The sequence below is a fragment of the Lytechinus variegatus genome, chromosome 2, assembly GCF_018143015.1.
Source record: "Lytechinus variegatus isolate NC3 chromosome 2, Lvar_3.0, whole genome shotgun sequence".
NCBI lineage: Eukaryota > Metazoa > Echinodermata > Echinoidea > Temnopleuroida > Toxopneustidae > Lytechinus > Lytechinus variegatus.
The window spans coordinates 46,427,269-46,449,362 of NC_054741.1; the positions used below are offsets into that span (position 1 = coordinate 46,427,269).

Consider the following 22,094-nt stretch of genomic DNA (forward strand, 5'->3'; position numbering starts at 1 on the left):
TATTTATCACATTTTATAAATAATTACCATATCATGTATGTCAATTAAAAGCATTTTGTATTGCGCTAAATACAGACATTTGTTTTCATCAATACACAAATAGTAAATAAACATTAATCTTTGGACAAAATAAATAATAACTTTATAACCTTGTATTGCCCGCACAAAATTCAAAAGTAACATATCATTGTATAACCAATATTTAGAAAACACTCATGATTTTTATGTTTTTTGTCCTCATTCTACATATTCAAGAGTTGTTCAAATTTCGGTAGTTTTCATGTGCAGTAATTGCATTGTGAAAGTGAAAATTTTAGCAAAATCAGCAAAAATAACACTATCCCATAATTGTCAGCTTTTACAGTAATTACACAAATGACTCCATTTATTAGAAGCAGTAGAAATTCTGAACAATGGTACCCAATTTAAATGAAAAAAAGAAGTGGGGTTAATATACAAGTTATTATATGTTTGCATTATGGAAATACAACTGATATAGAGAAAAATTGAAGATGTATATTGTTGCTGGAGTAAAAAGACTTTGGCCCAACACTTAAAACTAGAGAACATTCCCAATTTATTTTTTACTAGAGGTTCTTCCTGTGTCAAGGTGCAGAATTTGTTTGTCCAAAACCAGCTTGTTCTCTCAAAAAAAAAAACAGATAGTGCACTGCAAAAAGTTGTAGTGTCAAAATTCCATCGAGATTCCCAAAATCATTTTACAGTGATTTACACCAGTCTTAAATTCATGGTGTTAGATAATTATGCTGTTTTAAATGTACTTGGTATTATATTCAAACCACATGGTGTATTTTAACATTTGAGGGTGTGTTCCCCTAAGAACACTGACTGGTGTTGTTTTTAACACTGGAGATATTATAGTGTGCTGTGGCAGCAATGCCATTGATAGCACTAGCAACAAAATGCAACTTCATGCTTTATGTTCCAGAAGGCACTGTGATATATATATATATAAAACAGAGATGTATATTAACAACTTGACTGCTGACTGCCATAATGTGTATACAACCCCTCTGTGCTGAGCCAATTTAATACACACTCAAAACTCACTACATAACAAGTGGCTTTGAGCTTCTATAAATCACAGGGTCAGTCCCGAGAATTTTTGTTATAGCGCCATCTGTTGTCCAAATCCGCAGTTTTGATAATCCTGTGATATTTCCACCATAGGGGTATTACAGCGCGATGCTGGCACTTAAATCGGACAGTGTTGTAAGCACGTAATATTACAAGGTCCGCACAAAATGCAAACTAGCCAAGCACATAATATCAAGTGACCCGCAGCCAAGTGGTTAAACAAAATGTTTTGACATGTTTGTTGGTGAAGAATCAACATTTCTCAATGGCATGAAAAACAAAGTCAATAATTTGAAACAAATTTCACAGTGAGATTTGTCTATTTCATGAGGGGGGGGGGACAAGTATTTAACAATTTTTCTGATAAAATCATCTTTGGAAGTTTTCCTCAAACATATTTGATCTGAATTGCACCTTATTACATTGATCTTTACAGCAAATCAAAAATGCATTTTTTTTAATCCTTTACATGGGAAATGACATTATTTGTAGTCTGACATTTGAAAACATGAAGGAAATATAATATTCCAAGATATGAATCTTTTTGACTCTCTTGAAAATAAAGTACACAATACATTGTCACTTTTTCACAACCATAATTTCCTTCTCTCACTACATTCCCAAAATATGAAAAAGAATATATCTAGAAAGTTAATAAAAAGTAATTTTATATTCAACAAAAATACAGTAACCGCTACAAATTCATTCTTGTAAGGAACAGTTATCAAAACTAATGCATTTTTTTTCAGGGGGGGGGATTCAGCATTTATATAAAAAAAGGCAGTGGGAATAGTTTTGTTTCTTCTTGATGTATTCTGTTTGTAAGGGAAGAAAGATAAAATGAGAGAGATTACCTTTTCCATAATTACAGGATAAAAAATATCAATTGTATTTGTCAAATATCTTTATATACACTACCCATACAAAAGGAAGAAATGGCTCTTTCTATATATATATGGTATTCTATCGCCTTGCTGTAGATCCCATTGAATTGAACGAAGCAATAAATGGATACAAGTATAAAGCAGCTACGTAGAAAAACTCAGCATGTTGCAAAGACAATAGAATAAGAGAGAAGGATAAAATTCAAATATATACAGTTTGTTAATAAGCATTGTCATATAATCCTTAAAATAACGTAGCAAATGCGCAAGACATAATATATAAGTTATCAGTGTAAACATTAATTAAGACAGTACTGTGATACTCAGTAATATATATCATTCATTCATTATAAACATTATGAGCGTAAAAAAGGCAAAGAAATGCAACAAACTAAGGATGGAGAAAGAATTCCACCATGTTTGTCAGATTTCGGAAGAGGATCAAACTCCTATGGAGATATTCTACTGCTGATATACTCACATAAGATCTGTACAATTGCTCTCATTTTGCAACTGAAGCCATAAGTATTGACAGAATGTATTAATAAACAAATAACATTTGCGATGGCAAGAATGCTTATCTGTATTAACATTCTTAAATGTTCATGGTCTATGTGGACTTTAAAAGACAGAAAGCCATAAAAATTGCAATACAATTTTTCCACCTGAAAATAAGATGTATTCCCCCCTGAATTGGTTGGTGTGTAACTGAAACACTCGATATGACTGAATTGCACAAACAAGGTATTGTTTACAGGACTCAGTTATTTCATGCTTGTCCCAGGTGTTAATGAACATGATTCAACATTCACTAGTGAGCTACATGTATAAGCATCATTTCAATACTTATTTGGGCACTTCCATGTGTGTCTGACGAGACATTTCATCTCTAGTCTCTTAGCTGAATGCTTAGGCAATGAAATATTTTTTTGTCAATGATTAAGTTATAGTGAGAAGTCCTGTGAAAATGAATGAATGAATTAAAGATGAAAATGTTGTGTGTAGTTAGGGACATATAAATGTGCTATACGACACACAACATTTGAATTGAATTGGTTTCGTTTATTGAAAACAATACAGCTCGTAGGCTGAAAATGTTTAATTTACAAGCAAAAAATCATCAGAGATAGTATAATTATACAATGGTGAGAGATAAATCATAAGTTGCGATTGATAGAAAAACAATAAATTGATTTTCTACTATCATGTTTGAAATCAAAATACATAAACAAATAGGGCTAAATGATCAACAATGAACAAAAGCAGAAGAAAAGTGGTTTAGTTGAAGCAAAGGTCAAGTGATTGAAATTGAAATAAAGTAAATCTGTTGTGTAGATAAAAATAGAATATTACTTTGAGTTAAAATAATATTGAAAGAAACGGTAAGTTTCAATGTGCAGTAAGTGTTCATGTTAAAGGAAATTTGATAAATATTTTCATCAAATTTTCAACTCTGATTCACCCATGGACAGCTTATTTTTGTTAATCGTCATGTTTTACAAGACTACCCAGTAGTACTTTATCATTAGCATACAAACCTCATTTGTATGGACAGCAGGTTGAAAGTGTGAAAATGATTTTTCTAGCATGGAATCGCCCATTTCAAACTTCAGTGATAGACCTTTAATGATGTTAGTAGGACAGTCCACAAAGCTTCTAGATGATAATTCACTGTGAACAACATCAGGCTCTGTCAATCTGATTTGAAGGCTGGTCAGTCTAGGTGAGCAAGATAGCCAGTGTTAATCTACCTACCCTACCAGACTAAAGTCAATCAAGACTGCTTCTCTATTTAAGACGATTTATCCCAAATGCCTGCCAGAGCTGAACAGACCAGTGCCCAAATCAAATTGATCAAGTCTGATTAAGTTGACAGATAAAGCACCTCTTGCATGAAGAGATGTTATTAAGCTAATTAAGCTTTTTGTCACATCCAATCAAAGTCTTCTTGTGGAGTTCAGTTCAGCAGCTGGATTTTCTCTCCGAATACCAACATCTTGAACTGTTGTGAAAATTACCAAATTATTTAAAAAATACAGAAATTTTACAAGAGATGTAGGTGAGGATGAACTGAAGATGGTTTCATGATATTCTTCCCCTACTGAACAATTTTGGGAAATCCTAAATGTAAGGAAAAGGAACTCCACCAGTGAAACATAGGCAAAAGGGCATCCCACTTGATCAATGGATCACAAACATAGTGATCAGCAAGCTGAGGTGTCCATCTGAAGAATCATTGGTCTTGTGGTCTCCGAGGCAAGTTTTCCACAGATATAGATGACCATAACAACCATGGGCCATCGGTTACATGAACGTGGGCTTTCGATCTCTTCGGGCATCTGTCTCATGTGCCTTCGGTCTCAAAGGACTTTGTTAGATTCGCCACATGGATATTTTAAATAAGGCCTTCAGTCAAGTGACATTCCGTCACTTGGAACATCTCTTGGGTCACTGGTCACATGTGCTTCCAGACTCTTGGACAAACTCAATAAGGCTCTCCAGTCATGTGAGCATTCATTCTATTGGGACATATGTCATATGTGCCTTCGGTCTTAAGGGACATTAGCCATCATTACAAGCCTTGGGTCTATTGAATTTCAGACATCCACTACTCTACAGAGACCTAGTTGAATAGCTTGATGAAGCAAGTGTGACAGTACGCCTTGCCATTTTGTTCCTTGAAGGTTCCCTTGTTCAGTTGCTTCAGGCAGTAATCGCAGACAAAGCACTCCGGGTGGAACTTGCGCTGCATGGCCGTGATGCAGCGACTCGTGATTGGCTTGTTACAGCCGGCACAGAGGGACCCCCGTACAGCGTGGTAGTGGATCTCACAGTAGGGGACGCCATCGTGATCAAAGAAGTCACCTTCGTTGAAAGGTTTTCTACAAGTCTGGAGGATGAGATAAAAATGAGAAAAGATTGTTCCAAATGGTTCTCCAGCATTTTACAGAATACTCACAAGTAAATGATTCTATGCTATTGATTACATACACACATATATATTCCCAATTTAAAATGACTTTTTTTATGTTACGCTATTTCATTTCAGCTTCATCTTCACTTTGGGCTAAACAACATTTTTTTTAATCATTGCATCAGATTTTCATTTAGGGGATCATGACATTCAAGTAATAATGACACTTTCTATCAGTTGCTGAAAATTAAAATAAGTTCTAATTAGCATATAAAGCAATATTAATTATCATAACAGCTGTCTCTAATAGTGATTATAACAATATTGATAATGATGGGAGAAGTAGGAGGGGGAGAGGAGGAAAGGGAGAGGAAAAGGGGGGGGGGGGAGAAATATAAGAGAAAGGAGGTGAAAGGGATGGGAGTGGGAGTAGGGAGAGGGGAGGGGGGGGGGAAGAGAAGGGAGGTGATGTTGGTAGCTGTGGTAGTGATGATGCAGATAATGCTGACAATGACACCAGCAATGATGATGATAAGAGAAGTGGGTTGCTAACACCATTGAAATTGATAGAAACAGTTCACAGTCATGATGAAAATACTTCTAAAACCACTGCATGTTTAATATACAATTGAAAGCAAGTGGAAGGCCTCTGGCAGTCTCGCCTGCATTACGCGATTTGATATAGCAACAGTGCTGACTTTGAAAATAGCTATTCAATAATTATTCACATAAGAAAAATTCACATGATTATAAAATACTATGTCTATTGACCCAAAATGACCTTTGACCATGATCATGCGATCTAAGATGTGTGCAAAACTAGCGTTTATACTTGATTACCCTTATAAATGTCTACATTTCATGAACTAGATCCATAAACTTTCTCAGTTATGATGCCAATTCAACATTATACCCCCAACATGACCAAAGTTCATTGATCCTAAATGACCTTTGACCTTGGTCAAGTGACCTGAAACTCGCACAGGATGTTCAGTGATAGTTGATTACTCTTATGTCCAAGTTTTATGAACTAGCTCCCAGTCAGACCGCAGGTCCCTATGATAATGAGCAAAAAGGCCAGATTCATCCAAATCATCTCGTGGCTGAATCCTCCTCCTTGCAAAATCTCATGATTCGTGATATTTTTGTTTCTCTAAGAATTTACCTGATTTAACCTCTAGTTAAATGAAATATCATTGCACCATCAGATTGGGTAAATGTTACTCTTTCACATTGGCCATTTATTTTGTATACAATATTTTGATAAATGAATTTCGGGCCTGAAAATGTGCCTCAAAACTGAATTTTCTTCCTCTGTTTTCTTTTGCATATTGTGCAAAACTTTTTATTTTGAGCCTCAATGATATATATACATATCACAATAAAGCTGAACTTCTGTACTTTCTCACAATGCCACTATTGATATGAGGCACCTATTTATAATCAAATCAAGATCAGACTTTTCCCACCAAGGTACAAGACAAGATTTCTGAAATTTTGTAGTTGCATAAAATCCAGAGTTCTGATTGGCTGGATAAGGTTTACAAAACAGGCGCGGGTAATTTGAGGAGATTACCACATGGAAAGTGTGACCCTCCCATGAACCCATGCACTGGAATAGTTGGAATTTGCCAGTGTGTGCTCTGTTTGACCAATCAGAGTGCAGTATTCTTGTTTTCAAGCTGCTTTTTGTACTTGGTCAATGATAAGTGTGATATTGACCCGATTAAACCAATTCTTATTTTGACACAGGTCTATACCATCTTAAAGCATACATATTCAGCTTTATCATGATCTAAAAATAATGTGGGCTCAAACAAAAATAAAGTGTAAAAATAGCAGCTTTTGTCAGGTGAAAATAATTATTTTGCAGATATTTTAGATCAAAAGTTTAAGCTATATTACAAAATATTTTAATAAATGCAAACACATGACCTGAAAGAATGATTCTTCTTCTTTACAATGATACCAAAATCATGAAATTCAATACCCAATTAGAGCAGCAATGACTGAGTGAAAAGAGGTTTTTTTGGTCCGCATTAAGCTCATTAAATATGCAAAACTCCTCTTGTCATGAACATCACTAGGATGAAAGAAGCCATTTTCTTGGGACTTGCCGACTGACTGCTCCATAAAATTTAAAGTTATGATAGAAATTCAACAAATACTCCTAACATGCCCAAAGTTCAATGACCCTAAATGACCTTTGCCCTTAGTCATGTGACCTAAAACTCAGGCAGGATGTTCAGTAATACTTCATTACCATTATGTGCAAGTTTCATGAACTAGGTCCATATACTTTTTAAGTTATGATGACATTTCAAAAACTTAACCTTGGGTTAAGATTTGATGTTGACGGCGACGCCGCCGCCATCAGAAAAGCAGCGCCTATAGTCTCGCTCTGCTATGCAGGCGAGACAAAAAAATGATTGATCTTGACTCACCGCACACACAAAGCAATCTGGATGCCACTGTGCATTTAGTGCTGTGATGAAATTATCCATGATCGCTCTGTTGCATCCTCCGCATTTCGGGGCAAACATATCAAAGTAATCATCCCGACAGTAAGCTCTGCCATTCTTCTCGTGGAAGCCACTATCACCAAACGTTTTACCACACTGGGCGCAGAAGAAATGATCTGGATGCCAGGTCTTATCCATAGCAGTCACACACCTCTGCAAGATGGAGCAATACAATATACAATGAGAGTCAATCCTTCATTGATTTTTTTTTTAACTAAATGAAAATTTGATCCTAATCATATGCCTGGTTGAGTTCTATCCCTCGATCATTTTTCTTCTTTTTCCAATGGTAAAAGGGAGCTTTAAATGGTTTAAATATTGAATTACATTTAAAATTTTATTAACTGTAAAAACCCAGGTGAGTACCATAAGACCAGGGGTCCGTTGCAGAAAGAGTTGCGTTTAAACGCAAGTACAAATTCAATCGCAAGTCCAAAATGCGCGCTGTTGATTGGTTGAAAATCGAGTTACGCATGATTTTTTTTTAGATCTGTGTTTGATTGCAACTCCTTCTGCAACGGGCCCCTTGGCAACAATTTTTCAATCCCAATTTAACATGCTTCTATTTAATGAACAATACTAAAATTATTCATTTGGATATTAGACAAACTCAACATTTGACCAAGAGGAAATTAGACATGCTACTGACAAAGATAGATTAGACTCCACAGATTTAAATGTTAATTTGACCAAGTGCTTACAGACCAAGCATATATTAAATGACTGTCACCCCTGGGGCCCCGTCTTAAAAAAGTTGTGATTGATCAGAACAACCACAACTATGGAAAGCCAGCAATGTCAACAACTTAACTGCACGTTAGTTCAAAATATTTTATAGATTATGATGTACATCCATATTAATACATTCACCGTTTCCTTGGAAATTGTGCTTCGCTTGCTTAGAAAGGACAGCGAGTAAATTCATGTAGAAAAAATTAGGACACTGATAGATTTCTACACAGTTGAGGTTGATCTATTGTAACTCTTTGTAAGATGGGGCCCTGGATAATTCATCCAGCATATGCTAATGAACAACAAACTGTTTCATTCATTTAAAAATCCAAAACTGAAAATAACAAGAACTTTCTCAATCTTTAATGGATTTTCTTCAAACCTTCACCAATATTTGTAATGATTTTTTTCTCCTATATTTACAACACTCTTTTCTTCAGGGTGAACTTCCCCTTTAATCATGCACTTGATTTTCACTATTAATTATACAGTGCAGTCAATGCAATCAATCATAAAAAATATGTTGTACAATGATAGCAAAGCATTGTGTTCCCTGTGTGATAGCCCTTTACTTACATCCTTGATAGGGCCATTGCAGTAGGCACATTTGGGAGCAAAGAAATCGTGGTAGCACTCTTCACAGAAGGCTTGAGCATCTCGCTCAAAGAAGGTCTGGGTACCAAGTCCTTTCTGACATCCAGCACAGACGAAGTGCTCAGAATGCCACGTCTGACCAAGAGCTGTCACAATCTGACGAAAGGGGAAAGACACATGAATTCACTCTGATGGTAAAATGACCTTTGACTTTCAACATGTCATCTCAAATTCACATCAATTTATCATTAACACACCATTACCCTTCTCTACAAGATTAATGAATTGGTACTTAAACTTTTTATGGTACATGTATGCTGTATCCCAAAGTATTGTAGATGAATATTGCAATTATCCATTGGGAAAGTGATCATCAAATATTATTTAGGTGTAGATAATCCACAAGAAAAAGCAAATTGTGATTCAATACAGGGGAATCTCTCGTGAAATCCAGACTACTTGGTTAGACCTTACAAGCCAAAATTTGTGTATTGTGCATATCACACTGTGCTCAAGCTAATTGTGACATCACAATAACATGATCATCAACTTATAATCATGTAGACAAAATTAGTGAATATTTATTAACTGTTCAATACTCTTTAAAAAAAACACACCATACATTATTTTTTTCAATTATATAATCTCCATAGGCATACATCTAAAAACAGATAATCAGTTATATTTGGGCTTTTTGAGATTATTGCAATGGACCACTAAGAGTACAGCTGAAATCTATATCCTACATTTAAATAACAATTAAAAAAATTGTATGCTAATGGATAATCCCTAGGCACTGGATTAAGACTCACTTGTGAATTTTCAAAGACCAATTTGTATAGCTGCTGAATTTTATGTGTTGAATTCCTCGTATGGTAAACAAAAGACTTTTTTCAGTTTGCAGTTTGGAAGCCATCCCCTACCCCCTACCTGTTATAGTCAGGATGTTTTATGGCTTTAAATCATTCAATCACTAATGTCAAAGAGGTACACCACATATAAACCGGCTACATGTAGCTTGCTAAAAAGAAAACAGCATTCCATTTCCTAGTGGAAAAAAAAGATGATCTGTTACATTGTTATTTCCTAAGGAAATATTATCTTACATCTACACACTTCCACCCGAACAAATAGAAAGCCTAGGATCTCTTCAAAAGACATCAGGGGCCCGTTTCATAAAGAGTTACAACTGTTGTAACTCTGCCATTATGGCAACTACCATAGTAACCTTGATTCTCATTGGCTGCTGGGTCCTGTTACCATGGTAATTGCCATAATGACAAAGTTGGCATAGTTGTATCTCTTTATGAAACAGGCCCCATATCTTCTAAAGAGTGCATGAACCTTCAGAATAATCCCTTGGCCTCTTTTTGCTTTTTAGCAGAGTTGAAGGAGGTGCATTTCATGACAATAGTTTGTCAACAGGATTGAAAATCACAAACCACAATGAACAAAATAAAAATAAGGAGCTGTAAAGCAAGAGATCTCACACTGGCTTTTGTCGGCCATACTTCCTGTAGAATATGAAACTAGAAACAGACCTTGGAACCTTGTTCACATTGATTAATCTGGGAACATTCTAGACAAATATTTTGCCTTCATGAACCAGTTAAAGGTCAAGTCCACCTCAGAAGATGTTGATTTGAATCAATAGATAAAAATCAGACAAGCACAATGCTGAAAATTTCATCATAATTGGATGTAAAATATAAAAGTTATGACATTTCAAAGTTTCGCATATTTTCAACAAAATAGTTATATGAACGAGCCAGTTAAATCCAAATGAGAAAGTCAATGATGTCACTCACTCACTATTTCTTTTGTTTTTTATTGTTTGAATTATACAATATTTCAATTTTTACGAATTTGACAATTAGGACCTCCTTGCCTGAAGCACAAAATGTTAAAATAATGGAATTCCACGTGTTTAGGGAGGAATGAAACTTCATTTACAAATACATGACAATGACGAGAAAATAAAAATATTTCATATAATAAAATACAAAAGAAATAGTGAGTGAGTGATGTCATCAACTCTCTCATTTTGATATAACTGGCTCGTTCATATAACTATTTTATTGAAAATAAGCAAAACTTTAAAATGCCATAACCTTCTTATTTTACATCCGATTTTGATGAATTTTTCAGTGTTGTGCTTGTTGAATTTTTCTCCTTTTATTTCAAATCAAGTTTTTGTTGGGGTGAACTTGTCCTTTAATTTACCTGACATGTTAACACAACTGTCACTCTCAATGATAGATGTATGAAGAGGGTTCTTGAAAAATTCATTACGAGTGACTCATGCAAATGTACTTTGGTTGAAATCCCACTGCAATTCAGAGTTGCGCATCCATACCATGCCACATACAGTTGTTTTCAAAGATAGTGAACCCCACCACAAAATGCACTCTTTCATGATCGATGTTGAATGTAGACAACAACACTACAATGTTCAGCGAGCCCAGAGAAACTCTTTGAATATGTTCATTTTCTAGTGAGGTTTCACTAACTTTTGAGCACCACTGTACATGGGAATACTCAAGGATACAAAGATTCAGTGAAATCAATTTCATTTTTTATGTTAATATCTTTTTTCTTGGGGACAATCTTATTTCTTATATGTTTAACAAAAAGAACTTGTGGGTACCCCTGTGCTGTAGAAATCTATAAAATCTATAAAATATTCATATATTTGGTAAAGCTTTTATAGAAGTAACCCCAAATCTACGTATTCATCCTCGGTTGTATCGACAATACTACTATTTATCACTCGGGGGCTACACCCCTCAGGATAAATAATATCAGTCCAATCGCAGACAAGTAATTCCTCTATATTTACTCAAAACCTTGTATATTTGTAAATTATTTCCTACCCCCTAGCGTTATTCGACACAGGCATAGAATGGCCCCCACAGGAAGGGGGAGGGGAAGAATCTATATTGTTTTAAATGGCTTTATTGTTCAAAGTTATGCCAAAAGTGAAAGAGGTGATATCATTTACCTGTCCAGCTATGGGTTTCTGACAAGCTGCACACATTCCCTTAGTAATAGTCTGCACACCTTGTCTACTGACATCCGAATTGAGATGATCCAACATGGAATCCAGCTGACTGGGCTGGGATGGGGCATGGTTCTGCTGGGCGGGGGCAGGTGGTTGCTGAGGTGGGTATGACTGGGCCACTGGGGGTGGGGGAGTGTTGTTGATGTTCACCATGTTAGGGGGTGGGTGAGCTGGCTTTGGGGGTGGGGTGACTTTGTGGGGCTGGGCATAGGCGGGCTCCTGGGGCATGGTGTCTGTTGGTGAGAGCTGGTGTATTTTGGGGGAAATAATGTAGTTCTAGTTAATGGAGTATCATAAGACGAAAGTCTAATCAAATGATTAGTCAATACATGTAGCAAACAAACTCTCTGAACTACACTCCGAGCAATGTCACATAAGGAAGAAAAAGATAGTGACCCACATTCTTAAGTCGGGTTAACTTCAGCCATGGTCACATACTCTGTGCTGAAATTATGGAAGGCCAAAAATGTCATAATTTTGTTAACATTTGGATGTTTCTTTTGTGCATTGCACTCTTTCATCATGACATAACAGCGATGAAAACTAATTCAGTCATCATTCCTTTACAGTTATGAAAGATCAGAGTAACAGATGAAATAATTCAAAATCTGTAGTTTAAAAATTTTGTAACAAGGGCTTTTCATTGTTAAAACACATCTTTAGATCAGAGTTTAAACCAAATCCGACTTCAAAATATGGGCCAGTTACTTTATCATAGGAGGCAATATGTTGAAAATGCATGTTTTTCATACATCCCTTCTACTGTATATGATGGATAACACCTGATACTTGATAAGCACAGCAGAGCATCAATATCCCCATGAAAGTAGCCTTAAATATAGTCTGTGGCTGCAACTATCCTCTATGCTTTTACGAGTCTGATGCTGTTATTAAAGCGAGACATATCCAACATGTCTGATGCATAAAACTACGAACAGTGACTACAGAGCAACCATCACATAATCATACACTTTTGTTTCATTTCGGTCAGTGTTTTGTTTTTAATGACAAATGTCTGGTGGCAATTTGTCGAATGAAAATCCTGCACCGTATCATAGTCAATAAATAAATGTAAACAAAGTCTGAAGTAAAGACCAGCTGGTATAAGCAACATTTGCTTTGCACCCACTGTAGTCTAGCCACATCAGATGCAGTCACTTATGTTTATTGTAGTGGCAAATATACAGCTGCAGCCTCCATCTTGATTACAGGCTAGCATAAACCTGAGAATAATCTCACTTTAACCCATAGAGAACAGTGTCTCCCTGAGGAGGCACTTTCAGTATTTTCCTATGTACTGATTGCCAGTTATCATGCAAGAAATATGATGAGAGTGATAGATGATGAAGTGCTGGCAAATATGATACCATTTCCAATGTCATATGCACACCCATTCCAGCGAAAACCTGTTTAAATCAAAGGGATGCTCCAGGCTGAAGACATTTATAACTAAATAAATAGAGTAAAATTAACAGAGCAAAATGCTGAAAATTTGATCAAAATTGCATAACAAATAACAAAGTTATTGCACTTAAAATATTTGCATTATTCAGGGAAGATATTTCTAGGCATGTATTTATGAATATTCATTAGGTGGGCTGATGATGCCATATCCCCACTTGTTCTTTTTATTTTATTATATGAAATTAGGTTTATTAAAAAAATTCTACCAAGAACTAAAACAACTGGATTGACAACTGATTTTGTTAGTTATAAATTGCTGCAACTTCTGTGAATTTTACTCTATTTATTTTGATACAAATATTCTCAGCCCGGAGCATCCCCTTAAAGGAGAATGAAATCTTTGGAACAAAATAATTTGTATGAAAACAGAAAAATCAAAGAAACAGATCAACGAAAGTTTGAGAAAATTCGGACAAATAATGAGAAAGTTATGAGCATTTGAATATTGTAATCACTAATGTTATGGAGATCCTCACATTGGTAATGTGACAAAGATGTGTGATGTCACTTGTGAACAACTCTCCCCATTACTTTAGTATATATTTCACTTAAACTGCCTCTTTTATCACATCTATCAGTAGATCATGTGTTCTTTCTATATGAGGGCATGTAATACAGATTTTTTAAGAATACATCATGGATAAAGAGTTTGTATCACCATAAGAAAAAGCATAAATAGATATTTTTGGGGTATTTTCTAGTCCATCACAGGGAAAGTTTTTTGAAAGACTTGTGACATCACACATCCTTGTCGCATTGCCAATAAGAGGATCTCCATAGCATAAGTGATTGTAATATTCAAATTCTCATAACTTTCTCATTATTCGTCCGATTTTTCTCAAACTTTCTTTGTTCTTATTCTTTGATTTTTCTGTTTCGACACAAGCCTACTTGTTCCAAAGGTTTCATTCCTCTTTAAGCTAATATTTCACCAATCTGAATTTGAAACACAATAAAAATAACAAATCATTACTTAAAAATGCAAACTGGCAACTTTCTATTAAGATCTGCTATCATTCATTTTGCCTAATGTTTAGACCCATATCTTTCATCTTCAAATTATAAAAATGAATAGAAAATGACAATTTTGTTGCCAATTTGGAAAATAAAATCAGATTAATAATGATGTTATGGAAGCGGAGTAGTTTACCTGGAAATCTGAGAGTGACGCCATTAGATCGTCAAGCTCCTTGGTGGCTGAGGAAGCAGTCCTGGGAGGTGGCATACTAATCTGAGATTGACCTCCTGGGGGTGGGGCATGGGTGTTGTTTGCCATCACTCTATTGATTGGCTGCTGCTGCTGCTGGGGAGGCGGGGCACCGTTGGTGGGTGGGGCAGGTTGGGGGCGAGCAGGAGGCTGGGAGTGGGTGGTGTAGGTCTTCGTGGTTGTCTCTACTGTATAGCTGCTGGAAAAATAATCAAGTGATTAAAACTCAATTGTATGCACATAGGATGTATTTTTGTTCAATCCAAAGGAGTAGTCCGCAAGCATATACATGTACCTTTGGCTTTCGCATAGTGTATACTGCAGAGTTTGAAGTGGGAGACTTGATTCATTCTTGTGTGCAGTTGGCTGCTCCTACCTTTAATTTCAAGTGTAAAATTTGAGTCTGTGCTCGCAGACTATGAGAGAGGGCAGTGTTTATCAAGCTTTTATAAGCTGACTGTAATGCATGTAGATTAATAATAATTTCACAACCTCTTCCTTACATACATTTATTTTTGCTATATATATACATGTATTTACAATTGTTTTGTATGTGTCAATGAAGAACACTGAATCAAGTGGTTAGAACATGGAAGAACACAGCATTTGCATTTCAGAAAATTACAAACTTTTGGGGACTCTAATTTTTGTGGTTTCGGTCTTTAACATGTCCTCATATATTCTTGACTTTCTCATTCGTTTCATATCATGAAACATAAAAGTAATTATCATATTATCATGCAAACAGCGACCATTTTTTAACTTATGCTTGATAACTTAGCTAACTGATAAAGACCTTACAATTATTAGTTTTAACAATCTGATTGCGAAGACTCACTCTACTCCATTGCATGAAAGTGGTAGCTAGTACAAGTCGCAAAGATTAAGGCAGGACATCGTCACATTCAGTCTCTCTGCAGCGCTCATGCAGCGCTAGCTAATTTACTTGCTGCCAGTCAGCACAGCCCGGCGCTCATATATCTACAAAATAATAGTATGAGTTGTCTTCTTTTTAATTTATTCCTTATTCGGCCGCGAAGGATTTATACAAAGAAAAGAATTGGCCTAACTAAGAGTCCCCAATAATTTGATATAGAACATAAACTGCGTTTAAAAAAACTGATCAAAGTTTACAAGAGCTCTGCACAAATGATCAATATTTTTACACAGGCTAAAGTGTAGCTTCGATATTCTTTACTTGGCATATAGCAGTGATAACACAAAGAAAGAGAATGATTCAATCAAAGACAGGCTAAATGTATAGCACCTCACATCAATTGGTTTTTTAATCAAAAGTCGTAAAATAGTAAAAGAAAGATCAATAAAAATGAGATGATATTAAACAAACTTCCCAGTTTATTACACATGTCCTTCATGGGCATGTTCAAGTAATTGGCTCAATCACAAGGATGTTAACATTAAACTTTTAAATGACTAGAACAATCACACACCCACACCAAGATCACCATGAGGGATGTCCTGGTGAGCGGAGGATAATCTGAACACAGTATGTATCTGTGTGTATCTAACACAGCAAGGTCCATATTTCAACATCCACTTCAATTACACTTTCTGTAACGTTTAGATTCTGTTGAAAATGCCCATCAAATCACAATGGACAGAAGTCATTGCTGAAAGTTTGTGGACCGGGACAGCACGTCATCTTAAGATTTGAAGCAGACAACAAATTTCAAATTAAATATGTCGTCCATTCACCGATTTTTGACAAAGACTGCTTGCTAGAAAGAGCTTTTGACAAAAGATTCTATGCGTTATAAAACATGTCTGAGGAAGTGATTGCTAAAATGCCTTAATACGAAGCTGCCTCTTTTTAGTTGTGATTGAAAAACTGCATATCACCTTGCCACTGGGCTTCAAGAATATTTACTTTCCAAAAAGCTTTCTTCACCAGTGAGGAATTAAAGCCCATCGGGTGGGTGCATTATTGTATCGAATGCCTATCAGAAATTTAGAGTGGGCAATGGTTCCAATAACTGCCACCCATCTTACTCTTGGAAACGAAAGCACCTCAATAACATGCCAGAAAAACCCCAATCTGAACTCTATCAAATACGCATGCTGAAAGTAAACTTTTCATCCTCGAAATAAAAATTTGGAAATCGACTTACGAAGACGGTGTAACGGTGCCTACAAGGTCATCTAACATGTCATTGAGGTCACTGACTCCGCCCCCTCCTCCTCCTCCGACTCCGCCTCCCATGTTGGTCCGAGGAGGCTTTACTATACCAGCTGCCGGGGGTGGTGGCTTGGGTGGTGGGGTGGAAGCTGTTCAGAATAGATAAAAGAATAAAAATTAAGAGTAAATCAACTGTGAATTACATTTCAAGTAAATGCACTGTATGAAATACAAGTTAGGTACCTGTCAATGCCTATTTTACATGTACATAACATAAATGAATCAAGAAAATATACCTTTTCAAAATCATCATTCCAATAGTTGCATAAAGGCATTAACATAAACTAGAATTTAATTCGTCATGCGGACGAATTAGGTGGTCTGTCATGATTTTTCATTCAGAGTCGGCTAATGTATAAAATGAATAATTTAGATATGATTGATAATCTTCATTCTAGTCATCCTAAGAATAAATTTTGACCATTGCTCAATGTGATTATTAATGTTTCCCATAGACTTTACACGTAAGCAATTTTGAGAATTACAATTCCAATATTGCAAGTGAAAAACGGGCATGATCCCGGCATCTGATCAAAAAGTGGAGGGCACATTACCGAAAGCCCAGAATCTCAGCTATAACATATTAAAAGCTCCGGCAAAACTGACAAGAAGAAATGGAGATATGGCTCACGAAATAGAGGAATGTCGAATCTAGTTTTGAGAAAAAGTCATGTCCCATAGAGATTACACACAAAATACATGTGATATGAAAAAAAACAATTATAATCTGTTTTATCTTGCTAAATTTTAACTTTCATACCTTTTAATTATCATAAAGGATCATGTAAGAGGTGGTAAAAAGAAAAAAAAATGAAAAAAAAATCATCTTTTCTACCCCAGGACTCGAACCTCCGCCCTCGAGAAAGCAAGTCAAATGCGTTATCCATTGAGCCACGATATTCCCCATAGAGATTACACGTAAGCAATTTTGAGAATTACAATTCCAATTTTGCAAGTGAAATACGGGCATGATCCCGGCATCTGATCAAAAAATGAAGGGCACACTTCCGATAGCCCAGAATCTCAGCTACAACATTTTAAAAGCTCAAGGAAAGCTGACAAAAAAAATGGAGATATGGCTCACGAAATAGAGGAATGTCGAATCTAGTTTTGGGAAAAAGTCATGTCCCATAGAGATTACACGCAAAATGAGGAAAAATGACATGCCTCTTTTCATCGCTGTTTTACGCAATGATGCGTTTCTCAAAACGAATATTCATCTTAACTGAGGAGAAAGAGTACATTATAAACTACAACTTATCGAAATCTGGGCGAAAAATGATCTATATTCGAGAAGTTACAGTCAAATTTGCATAAATTTGATGACGTCATTTTTTAAAAAAATGAAATTTTTAGTTTGGGCGCCTATTTGATGACGTCACGATATAATTTAGGGACAATGGTGACATGAAATCAAATCTACAACTAATACTCTATCGATATATTAAAAAAAAATTGGGGGTCAACAGATTTTTTAAAGAGCTACAGTGAATTTACAATAGGCATGTTTTTGCCCATATATGGCCTATAGTGAGAGCTCGCGCGCACACGTGCTGCAAAGTTTAACGGGTGTTAATTTCGTTATTAATGGTTGTAGAAGGTTGATCAAGGTATCAAATTGCTCAGAATTTTATTAGCAATGCAATGATATTAAAGAAACGATTTTTCTGCGTTGCATTCAGGTGTAACGCGCGGAAACGCGCGCGCATATGTGCGCGCGCGCAAATTTTTGAAATGCTTAAAATGACCTGAAACGTACCCAAAAAAATTTATAGGTCATTTGGACGATTTTTTTACCTTTGACGCGTACGCGCGCGTCATGACCTCTACATGACCTTTGATGACATTGACATTTGACCCTTGACATGAAGTTAATGTCATGTAAATATTGTTAATTTTTAATAATTGATAATGAAGATATGATCAAATGAAGAATTTTACAAAATGGCACGTAGATGACGTCATCATGACCATATGACCTTGAAAAGCTTATTTTGCCGTCTCTATGATAGATTCTATATATGACGAAAAAATCAGCAAAATTGATTCAGCCAATTTCGAGAAAAGTTGGCGACAAAAAATAGGTACAATGAATAAAGAAAGAAAGAAAGAAATAAAGAAAATTCTGACGAAATCAATAGGTGATCTGTCGTAGACAGACCTTAACCTAAAAAGAACTCAATCATGCATTGGACATGGGCTAGTTTTAATTCTGGAGAAAACAAAAGTATTGGTATAGGGTCAAAGAAAGAGCAAACTGCCAATATAAGTTTTAGCTCAGGTATAATTCAAAGTACACGGCAAGTACCTTGACTGCATTAAATGTAAACTTTATTAAATATTTTGTAAATATGAACAATTAATAATAACAAACAATCAAAATCCAACAAGTTACCATCCTAAAGTTTCACAATATATCATCAAGCAGTTCATATGGCATATCTATCATAAACTCACTTTTTGGTTTCTGCCCTCTTTTAGTATACATTCTGCAGCAAATTTAATAAAATCCTTTGAACTATCAGCAAATCACAATTTGTTTACACCTCCACTCTGATTCAATCACAGTTCCAATAAAGTATAAGCTATTGATATCCAGCTTCACAAAATACAATACAAGTTAGTGAAATCGCAGCACTTATGCCAAATACTGATCAATATAAAAATCCAAGTTGGAACAAGGATATTGCAAACAATGATGTTCACCCCTCTTTGTATGCAATGTCCAAAGACTATCCAGGGATCACAAATGTTGTGTCTAAAATTCCAAATATTCCACAAATCTAGAAGTCTAAAATGTTAAAAACTGCTGAAAGCAAAATGATAATCTTGATGAATATCATGGAATCTGACAGGGAGAAATACATGTAATATCACTTGTTAGTTCCTGTTCCACCAAACTATAGATAAAACTGCAGGTAGATGTTATCCGAGATAACTCCTTTGTAATGCAGCAACATATTCCAGAAAAAAATATGAAAATAAAAATTTATTGACAATTCTTAGCCATAGGCCTCATCTGTATCCTGACAGAGAAAAAGAACACTTGGTAAATACCACAGCAAGGAATGTGTTTTCTCTAGTGCATACATGAACAATGAAATAGAAAATAATGCACAATGAAAACAGGCAATGTAAAGATAATGGTTAAATATTGCATGTTTCTATGACCATTAAATCATGTTAATTGATATTGTGAGGCTGAGACTGTAATTTGGTGAGCAGAACAAAAAACTAGCAAAGGGAAAAGTACTTTCACCATAAAATCTCTCACAATTACTGTATATGACTAAATGGGCAGTGATAGTATGAGGGGGGGGGGGGGAATGGATACCCCCAACACCCCTTAAAAATTTAAATTTGCACCATATTACAATCAGTTAGTCACAACACATTAACCCTTGGATAACATCAAGACTGATTCTCACAAAGGCCAAGATTTAGGAAATTATTACTCCAAAATTGCAGAAACATGGCTCCTAATAACGATTTGCAAAAACTGAAGCAACAATAACACTCAAATCACAGTACTCTGTTATAAGGTGAAACTTCGCAACCAATTAGTCAAAAAGCAACAGATGATAGCACAAATAATTCCCACAATGGCATGTGATTTCACCAGGAAATGTTCACTCTACAAATTGTTAGATAGTCAAAGATAAGAGACCAACTTCAGATCACATTCAATGAAGTTAAGTCTACAATAGCTCCCAATAAAAGATAAATGAAAACTGAAAGCAGTCATGGCCCTCAAACCAGAGTGAGACTTGAACGATCAGTTAGTAAAATAGAAGAAACCAACGGCAAATAGCACAGATAATAGCACAAATAATTCCACAAAAAGCTTTGAGATTTCACCAGGAAACATTCACTATAAATTGCAGAAAAATCAGAATTCACAGATCGGATACCCCAAAAGTAGATCACATAGAAGTCAAGAGCAATAGTAAGAATTGCAGCCTAGCGTATTCCAGAGGTACATAGCCCAGACCCAACAACAAACAAAATGCTGTAGATAGGATAAGATAGCATAGACAGCAGCAGTCTAGAACAGACGACCTCGATAAAACATGAATCATAATTGATCATTTCCAGGCACGGAAGACCCCATTAATGGGGGATGCAATATGGGAAATTTGCTTAATTTCTTTTATCATCATTACGGATTGCTATAGGTGTAAAGGCAGGTGGATCGTACCAGATTTTATGTAATTTAATAAACCCATCTCTCCGATTAAAACAATATCTTTTTCTACACCAATGGAGGCTGACATGTTATTGACGAAGCCAGTCTTTAAGTTCAGACTGTGGTATGAAAGCATAACGAGCAAATACACGAAGACAAAACAGGATATTCATATTTTTGTAAATCCAAGAAAAGAAAAATGTAGGAGGTAAACATTTAGCATAATGACCAATACAAGCACGTAACTCAGTTAAGAGATTGATAAGATGACTCATTTGCAATGTAAACATAAAATAAAGCTCATTAAGTAGGGAATACATTTAAAAACGATGAGAGTACGAGATAAAATTCAATGTACTCTGACTACGTACCATGAGCAAAAGTACCTAACAAGCTTAATGATAAAGAGTATCTGTATTAAGAGAAATGACCTTCCTTGATATTATGATTGTCATAACTGTGCTTGCTATTACACTGACTCATGCATATTTTCACTTCAATGGACATCTACAAATGACCAAGCTATTAAATTAATAGGTCTTGAAACTCTGGAGAGAGATGAGTGCCCATCAGTCTCCACTCTAATTATCATTATGTTTAAATTATCAAATTTTGATACATGTAGATATTTTTTTTCATTAGTTTGTTTTCAATTTAGTGGAATAAAACCAAGGTGACCAACTTAACAAGTAACAACTAAACCAGTAGAATGCTAAAGCATACAGTAGGGTCCACGGCCAAAGTATTGAAATTCAATGTACCTTATACCCCTTTCATAAACCCAATTATGCGGCTAATAGCAGCATAATTTGGTCGTAAAATCGGAGGAGGACCAGAGTTATCCGCATTATTTTGATGCTGCAATTATCCGCATAATAGCAGCATCGGGACCAGATTTTGACTTTATGAACGCATTTGAAAAGTAATGGGGATAATTGCCATGGAGCGGTCACAAGGTCACCCTTTTCCAACGCAACCGCATCGGAGGGGGTGTGTGCGGTTGCCATGACGATTATCATCCTTTTTTCCAGACGGGCGCTTGTAAAAATAGTGCGGATTATTTTCGGAGTCTATGAACCCAAATTTTATTGAATTATCCGCATTACTCTTAGGCGGCTTATTGGAGGATAGGTTTATGAAAGGGGTATCAGACTTTGTATTAAAGGACAGGTCCACTCCAACAAAAAGTTGATTTGATTAAACAGAGAAAAATCCAACAAGCATAACACTGAAAA

The 22,094-nt window shown here is 35.7% G+C and overlaps 1 protein-coding gene across 3 annotated transcripts in view; it reads right to left on the minus strand.

Annotated features, from left to right (window-relative positions):
- Nucleotides 1-4,371: 4,371 nt before the first annotated feature.
- Nucleotides 4,372-22,094, minus strand: part of LOC121408164 (leupaxin-like) — a 54,180-nt gene continuing 36,457 nt past the window's right edge. For 2 of the 3 annotated variants that reach the window (XM_041599512.1, XM_041599514.1), the window contains 6 exons: nt 16,606-16,762; nt 14,420-14,675; nt 11,746-12,051; nt 8,727-8,900; nt 7,341-7,571; nt 4,372-4,872 (listed from right to left, as the gene is read on the minus strand). In XM_041599512.1, coding sequence (XP_041455446.1) covers nt 4,606-4,872; nt 7,341-7,571; nt 8,727-8,900; nt 11,746-12,051; nt 14,420-14,675; nt 16,606-16,762 — 1,391 coding nt within the window. In that variant the 3' untranslated portion in view covers nt 4,372-4,605. The remainder of the gene's footprint in view (nt 4,873-7,340; nt 7,572-8,726; nt 8,901-11,745; nt 12,052-14,419; nt 14,676-16,605; nt 16,763-22,094) is intronic. The other variant, XM_041599513.1, reaches the window with a different exon arrangement.